The sequence below is a fragment of the Pundamilia nyererei genome, unplaced genomic scaffold, assembly GCF_000239375.1.
Source record: "Pundamilia nyererei isolate P.nyererei 1_Seehausen unplaced genomic scaffold, PunNye1.0 scaffold00083, whole genome shotgun sequence".
Classification (NCBI taxonomy): domain Eukaryota; kingdom Metazoa; phylum Chordata; class Actinopteri; order Cichliformes; family Cichlidae; genus Pundamilia; species Pundamilia nyererei.
In genome coordinates this window covers 883,600-895,808 of record NW_005187484.1, presented here as the reverse complement: position 1 = coordinate 895,808, position 12,209 = coordinate 883,600, and the positions used below count along the sequence as shown (strand labels likewise).

General features: G+C 39.2%; 1 protein-coding gene across 1 annotated transcript in view; it reads left to right on the top strand.

The window, feature by feature from the left end:
* The window catches only part of LOC102205448 (solute carrier family 12 member 9), an 85,994-nt gene that overhangs the window by 4,503 nt on the left and 69,282 nt on the right, over positions 1–12,209 (top strand). The window contains exons 2-6 of the mRNA XM_005738327.1: positions 237–371; positions 1,802–1,939; positions 2,076–2,378; positions 6,139–6,246; positions 6,327–6,438. Coding sequence (XP_005738384.1) covers positions 237–371; positions 1,802–1,939; positions 2,076–2,378; positions 6,139–6,246; positions 6,327–6,438 — 796 coding nt within the window. The remainder of the gene's footprint in view (positions 1–236; positions 372–1,801; positions 1,940–2,075; positions 2,379–6,138; positions 6,247–6,326; positions 6,439–12,209) is intronic.

The window sequence follows — 12,209 nt, the reverse complement described above, 5'->3', positions numbered from 1 at the left end:
CGTTCAGCCCTAACCCCCACCCATACAGACTGACTTTTGTATGAATTTTTTAAAAAACTTTTCATCTTGCCCTCATTAATTTATCTGTTTTTTCCTTGCATGCTCGTAATTTATGGGTTTTCTGATTCAGGTGCCGCAGGGTAAATTAAACCATGTCTGAGAAAGAGATCCTAGATTTTTCTAGGTCTCTATTGTTTCTAGTGCTTCATCTCACCATGTTTGTGCTTTCTGACTAGGACTTGCAGTGGGACAGGCTGGGCTCTACCAGGCTATTGCCATGTATGTTGTGGCCTACATCATCATCTGTATGACCGTGCTGTCTGTCTGCGCCATCTCCACCAATGGAGCCCTTGATGCCGGGGGAGCTTATTGTATCCTCTTAAAACACACACACACACAGAAACGCCATCTGCATACGACTGTAACAGTGCCAGTGGTGCAGGCACTAAAAGAACAAAAACTAGTTAAACAAATATAATCTGTATGTTGGTGCAGTTCAAGACTTGTCAGTGACATTGAATGGACCTAGGGTTGGCGATTATTTGTACTAAAGACACCTTTAAAGTATCATGTTTATTTTGGGTCCTGACCAATAGAACCATTATAGCCACATTTATGCTTAAATGTGTAAATAAGCCAGGATTACATTTTAAGTATTTTTGCTTGAAGGTAACTGTGAAAGAATAACACTATGGATTTTGGTTCATTTGTAGTATCTGGGCAACTTAATAAAGCCTTCTAGCAATTTTGCTTTTCCAATTCCAATTCGGATTTTCTCTCATTTTATTTGTGCCATGACCCTAGATGAGGCACTGACTTGGCAGGAGGAAACTTGGGAGGATCCAGCCTTCCAACCATGACCATGTCCACGGTTCTAAATGGTGCATTTCCAAGATTATTCAAAATTCCTCTTAGCCTAGCTTCAACAACTCTTTCCTACATCTTCATAGCATGGCTTATCAACTTTATACTGCAGCTGCTACAGCTCTGCCCTTCACCTGTTCACCCTACATATCTGTATATCTCCATTTCTCAGGCATTCTCTCACTTTCCTCGATTGTGTGAAACACCTGGTAAAAAGTCCACTGTCCTCTCTCCTAAACATTTCCATACCTGCACAGCTATGTTATCTGAACCACCTGCCTTTCCACTTTTCATCCTCTTCATAGCAGCCCTTACTACCTCCTAACTAATCCTCTGCACTTCCTAATTCATCTTTTTTCCATCCATCCTCTTCTCTCTCTCTATTTCTTGGTTCATCAGCTCCTCAGAGTACTCCTTCCATTTTCTCAATGCACACTTTTCACTTGTTGAAATGCCCTCTGTCCTTAATCACTCTAACGCATGTCCTTTTCAGATTAGTCTCTGTCTGTCTAGCCAATCGATGCAAGTCTTTTGATCTTATCTTGGTGTCACTATAAATTCACCGTAAGCCTTTTCCTTTGTCTTTGCCGCTTCTTGCCTTTGCTGTATATCTAGCCTCCCAGTATTCATGTCTACTTTGTTTTTATGGCTGTTTGTTTAAATGTTGTTAGAAGTGGGTGTTAACAGCCAGTATGCCTCAGTTTAAAAGGAACACAATCCACTTACCAGCACTCCCAAAACTCACTAACTGGTCTTTGGACAGCTTGCTACCTATTTTTCCCAGCTTGAAGTCTTTATGCTAAGCTAAGCTAATATAAACCAAAAAACTACAAGGCAGGTAATGATATTGCCCGAAACTATTAGACTACTATCCGTAGAGAAATGCACATACATGTGAATGATTGAAACAAGTGTGCTTTGCCTTAATGGCACTCAGACATGATCAGCCGAGCACTGGGACCAGAGTTTGGTGGCAGCATCGGCATCATGTTCTTCCTGGCTAATGTGTGCGGCAGTGCTCTGATGGTGCTCGGTCTGGTTGAAGCCATCTTGTCCACATTTGGAGTCCCTGAAGGTAACTTTCACTTTCATAGTTTGTCTCATTAGCATAATTGTGTACTTTTGTTTGAAAAACTCACATTAAGATTGGGAGTGGTGTATTTAAGCTTTCTTAACATTATTAAAATGGGTCTCTCATTTCATCCTTCTAGCTGGGAATGTAGCCACTTCTCACTACCAGGTTCTTCCATCTGGCTACTGGTGGTCTCTGCTTTATGGCACTGGGATTGCCCTACTGTGCCTGCTGGTGTGCCTGGTGGGAGCCCACATTTATGCCAAAACCACCTTCCTCATCTTTGTGATTGTTATTGTTGTCCTGATCACTGTCTTCATCAGCTTCTTCGCCGTGCACCCTCAGTCTATCACGCTTCCTGACCTGAAGCCCAATGCGACGGGCCCCACCACAGCCAATTTTACAGGCTTCAAGTTGGAGACACTGCTTGGGAACGTATGGGGTAAGTTAGAGGACTGCTGGGTCAAAAAGTATAAAAAAATTATACCACCATGTTGGTATGAGCAATAAGTGTCTTTTATGCTCTTCTGTATGTTTACTGCTTGTGTACATTGTGCATAATACCCATACACTCCCTATAAAAGAATTAGCCACCATGATGTCAAATATTGGTTGGCCCATTGTGAAGCCTTAAACTTTTTGGTAAATTTAGCTACTCGTCAGTCACTGGGTAAGCTCACCCAGCGATTGTTATCCTTTTTACCACAAAAACACCACGATGTCCTATTTAGAAAAACTTGAAACTACGGACTGAAGCCATCAATTCATCAGAACACTGCTTCCAGTAGATATCTTTCAGTTTTTAGTCATAACGTTATGTGCACATTGCTCAAGAGTTGTCTGCCATAGTGAACGTTTCCCTAGCCCCGGTTGCTAGGGAGATGTTTTCCCTGAATAGAAAAATTCACTTGCTACTGGTCGCAGACCACTCTATTGGACTCTGTGTGTGGAAGAACTCTGGCTTTATTGACTTGATCCTATGTCACTATAGAACTTCGTCTTGGCCTCACTTTGATATCCTGAAGATATCTACATACATCTTTTACAGTCTATGAAAGAAAGCTCAAACAAGCCAGAGTGCTATATATAAGATTTTATAATAACCAGCTCAGCTCTGGATGACGTAAAGTGGTCTTTGAACTGTGCAAGGGACAAAGGTGAATAGCAGGAGGTGTGGACAGAACTGATTAGCATTAAAGATACATTCATTACATAATAATTACTTACTCAGACAGAATCAAAGGGTTTGCCTGATTTAGCCCACAAAGCATTTTAGCAATTTACCTTGGAGAGCTCTAACAAATTTTTCTTTATCTTTTTCATAGATTTACTATTATAACGGTGGTTTTCTTTCCAATATTGCCATTGTTGATTGCCAAATTTCAAATATCAAGGTCGGACCCAAAATACTTCAGAATGCTCAGTTTCAGACTGTTCTTTCTACACTTGGATGTGCATCGTGTCAGAGACAGTGCATCCCTAATAGGGTTATATTTTAGATATACAGAGGTGGCTGTGAGCACGGACACTCAGGAACCTGCTCTTCAGATCATTTGTTTGTAATAACCAGCTAACTGGAACAAATAACTAGTTAGCGCTAGTGCAAATATTATTTTCTGCAGATATTAGAAGTATTCAAATGGTAACAGACTTGTGTTAGCACAATGTTACCTTGATGACTCATTTCTTATTACCCGAGCCCTTTCATCAGGAACAGCCACTCTTCTCATTGCTATATTTAATTTTACTGTCACTTCCTGTAGTCTTAACTTGTTACCTGGCAGTTTCATGGAATAATTCTTCAGGAAGATGTTGTCTTGCATATATCACTCCTTATAAAAAGCTTCTGTTGGTCTTATGTAATGATTAAGCAAATTAATTTCATGGCCCATTATTTACAGGATTATAACATCACACATCAAGCACTTAAAAATATACCAACTTCTTTCCCACAGAACAATATCAGCTAAGTTAATAACATATTAACTGTTGACATGCACCCGGTTACCAGTGTCCTGTCGGGCTGGGGGTTACAGTTATTTCAAATGTGAATATTCCAAAGCAACAAAAGCAACTGCAAAAGAGTAAAAGAATGCAAATGCAGATAATTGTTCCCTTATAAATAAGTTAGAAAATCTGAATGATCATTTTAATCATTCATGAGAATCGTGGGTCAATCATTCCACTTGGTCATGTCTTCATGTTATTATATGAAAGAATAAAATAAAATAATAATAATAAAAACATCTCCATACAGAGATACTCTTTCAGTTTTACCTTTGTAATAAAATGTATCCATACTGATCTGATTTGGGAAGAACAAAAATGAGTTTTTTTGTTTGATCTGGAAAACACTGGGAATGATTCACAGTGATCAGAGACCATAGAAAGTGAAGTCTATTAGGTGACCTCAAGCGACTATGGGCAAAATAACTGCTGATGACGCGATGTGCGCAGGTCCAATGGGCAAGTGAAGAGACTACCAATCAGAGTGAAGAAAACAGTTGACGTATTACTTGTTAGTAAATACATTAGGGGGTAACCTAGGCAGCTGAAGCCTTGCATGTCCGCAAGAGACCTACTGGCAGCTTCAAAGCGATGCATAATCAGCAAATTGCTTCCACTGTGTATTCGGCTTAAGTGATTTTTTTTCTTCTTTTTTTTTCTTCATTCCAAAATCTCGGAAAATGAAATGCAGCATGTTAATAAGTGAGCTTCATACATGCTGGTCGGCAGGTTTTATTACCTTTGGACTGATTTGACTCTATTCCCTGCAATCTCAGCCAAACATGTGAAGGTGTAAACACCAACCAGTGGAAGTCGCTGTTGTGGAGAAAATGGTGTCATTCTTCTGACAGTGGCTGCTTTCCTAAAAGCACATAAATTTTTTTTTTTCATTTTACTGCTGACTGAAAAGGAAAGCTTCGTAATTAGAGGTTATACATGTGTCCAGGATCTTAATATTCACAGAAGCCAAACCAAGCACTCCTCTGTGTTTGCACTGCCTTACTGTAAAGCACATGATTTGTGAGCTAATTGCTCTAACTCAGGCATGCACACGTGGCAGCTATTAAACACACATCTTTGGATAATCCCTGTTTTCAGTATGAGGACACACATGCACGCACACACACACACACACACACATGCACAAATGCTTGTAAAATAAAAGGTTGTGCTAGGATTTGACTGAAAATTGTTCTGCAGCAAAACATTTGACTTTTTATTCCATCAGTGACAACATCAGTACTGAGCTTTTATTTGTTGTGTACCTCCCTGAAAAGGGACCCCGTCATGCTCATTTCCAAGCGGCAAGGTTTTATTTATGGAGCCTACTATAGTGGCTTTGCGTGCCTCACAGTTCAAAATAGTGCATCACTTTCTTATCCTGGGCCTTGGTTCAGCAGCTCAGTTGATTGCCTCCTTTCTGCTTAAGATCTTTACACACCAAACATGTTAAATCTGTGCAAATAATTTGTGCATTAGAAATATTTTTTGGACTTTCCTATTAATGCAGCCATTCACACCGACTGCATGATGTCGCTGGATGAATTTGCAGCGTTTATTTTTTCGAACCAAGCTTGACATCATTGCTTGATGTGAACTTCATTTTTTTTTCACGGTTCATTTTTTTAGAATGAATGCTTTCGGTGTGTATATCCGTTAGATGACAAGTTTGCAATCAAAAATTTTTTGGAATTTTGTGTTATTTTTCACACGTGCTTGCTGTGCAATGGCTGTTGCATTTCTAACTAAATGGCTGCCCCTTGCAGACAGAAGTTTTAAGCAGCAGATGCGTGCTCCAAATATCCGCCCTCACTGAGATTATACAGAGCAAAGGCCAGGAAACCATTGACACTGAGCTTTTATATCACTGAACGGTGATCACAAGTCTGTCTGTTCTTAGATAGGATGTGCACTCCCAATTGTTTTGTCTGATACAAATAGAGAAGACAGAGAATGGATGTCTCACAGATTGGAGCTGCAAAATTGAATTTTCCCAAATAAATCATGTGATAGATTTGATGGCGCTCTGTAAACAGCAGAGAAGCTTTACAAAGGATTGCTTTCTCTAATGCTCCAAAACATGATGAAGCTGGATGGGCAGACAGGTGCAGCAGATTGAAGTTTTCTTTGAAGAGTGGTGGTTTCGATAAAAGCATTGACTCCAGGGCTGTATCTGTTCATATGTCTTCCTGCAGCTGATTACACTGTAGATTACACAACGCAAACCACGATGACCTTCGCCACCGTGTTCGCCGTCATGTTCAACGGCTGCACGGGGATCATGGCCGGCTCCAACATGTCAGGTAAGTGAACAGATGTTGTGTATGTGCCGCCTGGTTACCTGTGTCAGAACATACACCATAAAACCTGCATTATCCATCAGGTGACCTGAAGAATCCCAGCTACTCCATTCCCCGGGGCACCATCACAGCCGTAATCTTCACCTTCATCGTCTACATCATGCTCAGCGTGCTGGTCGCCTGCACCTGCGATCGGTCAGTAAAAAAAGTTGGTCTGAAATTATTACTTTTGAATGGAATCTCAACCTGATTCTAATGAGATATGAGGTCGTTTGGTAATGTTCCTGTAGTGCCAGTGAACATGTAGTTTATTACCACAAAATAAATTTTCTGGAATTGTCATGGCAGCTCACACTGAAACAGGCAAACTCAAATCTTTCTAGCTTGCTATGGACCCCGTGAGGCCACAGCACCTCTACCAGCCCTTTAAACACGCCCTCTGCATCACAGTGTTACTATTAGAGAAAAGTGCTCACGGACGTTTACAGTTCCAAGTTGCAGATCAGCCTATAGCAGCCTTCATGAGACACACACTTCATATCCACTTGGATTGTGTTGGATGGAAGCAGGTGAAAAGATAGTTCTACATGTTTAAGCTTGTTTAGGTCGAGTGCTCAAAGAGTCTAGTTGGCTTTTATCCATGAAGGTTTTGATTGAACTTGGGCTGGCTGTAGCTCAGGAGGAGCTAAAATTTGAAGGTTTGTGGTTTGATCCCTTGCTGCTCCAGTCTGCATGTCAAAGTATCCCTGATACCATGTACTGTTCACTGATTTGCTTTCTGATACATTCATCAAAGTGTGAATGTTGGATAGAAAGCTCCTGCATAGGAAAAAAGCCTGTGTGAATGGGAGACTGAGGTTTTTAGTATATAGTGCTTTGAGTTGTCAAGTAGAGTAGAAAAACACTATACAACAACCACTCTACCTACCATTAAAATGCTTTACCAGTAAACATGTGACAGTGTTTTCTTCACTGAGAATCTGAGTTAGGAACATTTAAAGACGTGTTTTTATCAAAGCCAACTCTGTCCTGAGTAGTAACCACAAACAGTATAAAGAATGTTGGTGACGTTAGGAAATTGTTTGTGAAGCGTCGTCGCTTTTTGCAACCAGAGGTATTGCATTTTTAGTTTAGTAAATCCCATCAAGGCTCTGGTAAAGGAACCTCTCATTCATGCAGCTCTGTTGTCTTAAAATATTGGATCAGCAGTTATCAGAGAGCTGTAAACACACAGCAACTTTACATTTGTTCTCGACCCTGGTGGCTTTGTATAAGGAAGAATTAAGGTTGCATGAATAACAACAGCAGCAATACTATGGTACTAACCAGTATGGTGTTTTTTTTACCAGTTTCACACAGTGCCTCAGTACTCATCCCTAAGTGTAACAGCCCAGTGTTCACAGAGCCGTTCATATTGCTGAAATCTTTGAGTTCAAATGCAGTGCTGTAGTAGTGGACACAGCACATTTTCCCTTCAGCGATGAAATCCAATACTCATAAGGTGTCAGATAATGCAGAGAGGGTTCATTTTCTGCTTCACCACGCAGAATTGGAGCGTCAGAGGAGGCCGATTTCAAAACCATTCATTCCAGCGAGATGTTATCAATACCAGGTGTCAGTTAATCAAGCCAACCATTGTAATGGAAACACATTTGGGATTCTCATATCTTTTATATGTTGTTCAGTATGTTTGCTCTAGTGACTGATGTTACTATATAGTGGCTCAAGCATGATTTTTTTTTATAAAAGTAAAAGCATCATTAAATCCAGGTATGTTGTTAAGTGTGAAATGTTTTCATTTCATACTTAAGGTTAGGTACATTAAGTTCTTGCTGTAGCAATTACCACTTGCTTTTCTCTGGTTATCTGTCCTTTGTCTTCCTCACTCTAAATGTCTCGTTCTATCTGCCTTTTGCTGAAAGTCAGAGTTCAGAATTGATGCAGCTTTAAAGCGAATGTTGCCAAGGTGCTAAACTGACATGACAGGGCTATAAAAGAGCATCGGAGATCAATACTGCCACCATTTACCCTGCTGCAGCACCCTCCCTGTATCTGCCTACCATACACATATACTTGGTGACAAGACGCTTCTTAACACACTTTCTCTACATCTGCACTGTTGAATGTGTTTTTCTAGAATCACCAATGTTCATATATCTTTTCATGATGTAGCTATTTAAATGCACACATATGTTGTATTATAACAAAGGTAACCTTGTGTTTATCACTAGAGTAGGCCATTCTCACATGACTTGTATCGGGGATGAAAACGTGTATGTTGGTGGTGACGTATTCTCTGATCTAAATGTGTATGTGTGCACAGTAGGAATACAGATTGATTGTATACTGAATGAACACTGAATACTAGCTGAAAGTAATAAAGAAATGAAATGGATAGCTGACTGAGTTTTTGTAAGTGGCTAATATTTAATAGGGAAGTAAGAAAACTGCTAATCCACTAGTGTACATCCTTTTTTTGCTTTTTTTTTTCTCACTGCTCATCTGTTTCTGGGCTGTGGGGGGAACAGTATGAGGAGAGAGCCCAGACCTCCCTCTCCCCTGCCTACACCTGGAGCTCATAGAGTTACACTGAAACTGAAACTCTTATACATGTCCCGGGGTGTCTTCGGGCATGTCCAACTGGGAGGACCCATGTAGGGGACCCCAGTTGGAAATGCCTTAAACACTTCCCTCAAGAAGAACCCAGGAGGTGTCCTGGTCCAATGCCTGAGCTATCCGAACTGACTCCTTTTGATGTGGAAGAGTGGTGATTTTACACTGACTAACTTGTACCCGAGTACTCTCAGAGTTGCCAATTCTCATTCCCGCCACGTCATTACAATGTAAAGTTTTTAGACTACTGTGGTAAATCTTAGAACGTGTGACGTAACAAGTGTAAGTGGCGATGTTAATTACCAAAACTAAAAGTGAAGACTAAATCCTCAAAATAATTAAATGTAAGTAAATTGTTAAAAGTTGTTTGCTTAATTGACAAACAGGTAGAGCAAGCTATAACTCTGATTAAAGGTAAAACGTTTAAAAAGGGTCATCAAAAACTTTTCAAACCGTTAGCCAAAAGAAAATCAGTTATTCAATACAAAATAACTGATGTACAAAAAAACTTCCATGATGTTATAAAATGAATAAATAACAATTAAAACAATTAGATTTGTATGAATTGGTCACACAGTGCTGTCAGGTGTGTTCAAACCAAAATGTTGGTTACTCCTAACCTAGCCTTGTACGACGAACGATGGTTATCAGTCAGTGATGCACTTGTTTGCACTTGTTCTTAGAAACCTGGTCATACGACTTATTTCTTCACTGTACAGAGGAAGTGCAAAGGATTCCTATTAAAGGACAGTAAAAGGAACAGATGAGTGAGACAGAAAGTGAATCATCAACTTATTTGCAGAACCGTGCAATCTGTCCAACAAAGAAGGAGACATCGGCACACGTGGTGTAAGGTTGCGTACAGCAGGTTTCATGCCTGGTAAATCATTTCTTTTATTTTCGTTAGTTTGCTTAGGATCATTTGGTTTATTGAGGTTAATATGAAGTCATTTCCTAGAACCGCTGGTATTTTTGTTCCTCCTTGTGTAGTTCAGGGATCTGACTTTGAGATTTTTGACTTTAAATGTGTTTAATTGTGGAAAACATGGAAAAGGATGGTTGCTAATTTTAACTTTAAACCAGTTGCATACTTTGGCATGTTGGCTTTTCTCATCCTATTGAAAGAAGTAGTTTTTTTTCACGTTGTAGTCTTTTGCCTGTAAGAAGCTGGAATTCACTGTTTGTACTTTCCACAATTTATGCAATAGTCTGTGCAATCTGTGGTGTGGGGTGGGGGAGTGAATCACCAGACCAATGTTTTGTGCAAACTCTTAAGACTGTATTAATTTGCTCACTAGTTGCTACCATCAGCTAATTAGTGTGCTTGTGGTGTCAGGGGACACTGAACAGTCCATTTTAAGATTCAGCTTTCATTTTCTCATGGTGCAAACAGGAGCTTATAGACATTACCTGCTTGTAAGTAGTGAGCTGCCTTGTACATCATCTCCCGCTTGCAGAAAAAACCCCCCCATTTATTTTAAACCTTCCCTGCTATTTCTGCTACATTAAGCTGGCTCACTCCTTGAAAAATATTACCAACAATACCTGAAGTGCATCATAAAACTTTATTGAATTTCTGCAAGGAAATTGCTGGAAGACCCATATTTATCACACTGCGAGAATTCAAGTAACATCTATTTTTCAAGTGCAAATGGTTCTAGAAATGAGGGAAAAAAACTGCCATCCATTATGAATGCAGGTCTCATACACCTATTCAGAGTGTATACTTGGTGAAAACTACCCCCAGATGTTGTGATGTAACTACAATAACTATGTCTTCATTTTATGGTTTAAAAACAAAACAAAACAGGCTGATTATTATCAAGATACTAAAAATCCTCACGAGTAATTATTCACGTCAAGTCAAAGTCAATTACACTTGTTTTTTTTCTGGCTAGCCAAATTGTCCTGATCTGAAATATATTTGCTTCAATTTTCAAACACTTGATAACACTTTGTTAATAAATTATGAATTTTTAGTTGATTACATTTGAGTTAATTGTTGCAGAAAAATTAAATAAAGTCTACTAATTGGTTAAAAATTGTTTTTTAATCTATGAACATTATCTGGATGGTTATTATGATGGTGCAGCTATTTATTAAACTTTGTAGATTGTCAATAGGTAGTTTAGCTTAGTGCATATATAGACCTCATTTGGATGGATAATGTAATGCTGGATCTCAGGGATGTCAGAGTAGAATTTGAATTTTTCTTTTACTCTTACTAGCTTGACTTATACTACAAAACTGCACATTAAAATTTATTAAAACATTGTGGCTTTGGTTAAAACATGATGACATAAATGTCACATGATGCTAAAGGAGACCTTCTGTATATCTCTGAGACTAAATAGTATTTGCCACCTTAAGATCTAGAAAACGCTCACTAATTGATGATGTAACATTTATCCCAAAACAGCGATACTATTGCCATAAGCACCATAAGCATTGACAAATGCTCTCAGCTAACATTTTATTAGGTACAACTTGCTAGTACCAAGTTGAACCCACTTTTGCCCTGAGAACTGTCTTAATTCTTCTTCGCATAAACTAAACAAGGTGGGGGAAGATTTTTGTTTATGTTGACATAATAGCATCTCACAGTTACTGCAAATTTGTCGGCTTTTCATCTATGATGCCAGTCTCCCATTGTATCAGATTCCAAAGGTGTTCTACTGGATTGAGATCTGGTGACTATGGAGGCAGTCTTAGTACAGTGAACTCATTGTCATGTCCGAGAGACCTGTTTGAGAACAGTCTTAGAAAATCAGTGTACTGTGGTCATAAAGTGATGAACATGATCAGAAACAATACTTGGTTTGCTTATTGTGTTTAAATAATTCTCACTGGGCACTGAAGGGCACAAAAAGTGCAAAGAAAGTATGCCCCACATAATTAGACTATCACTACCAATTCAAGGATTCAAAGTGTTTATTGTCATATGTACAAAGAAAGCATTTCTCTGTGCAATGAAATTCTTTTTTTGCTGTCCACACACAGATGCCGGTTAATATATACAAATAGAAGAGATAAATGAAGACAAAAATTTAAGTTTGAAGTGGATGTGTGTGCAAAAGAGCTATTAGCTTAATATACTGGCTTAATATGCAAGATGACCTAATGTGCAAAAATTATTAATGTTGTTAAAAATAGGTCAGCTGTTCAAGAGTCTGATAACAGTGGGGAAGAAGGAGTTGTTGAGTCGGGATGTTCTAGATTTCACACTTCTGAGCCTTCGTCCCGAGGGCAGAAGACTGAACAGTCTACAGGGAGTGCAGAATTATTAGGCAAGTTGTATTTTTGAGGAATAATTTTATTATTGAACAACAACCATGTTCTCAATGAACCCAAAA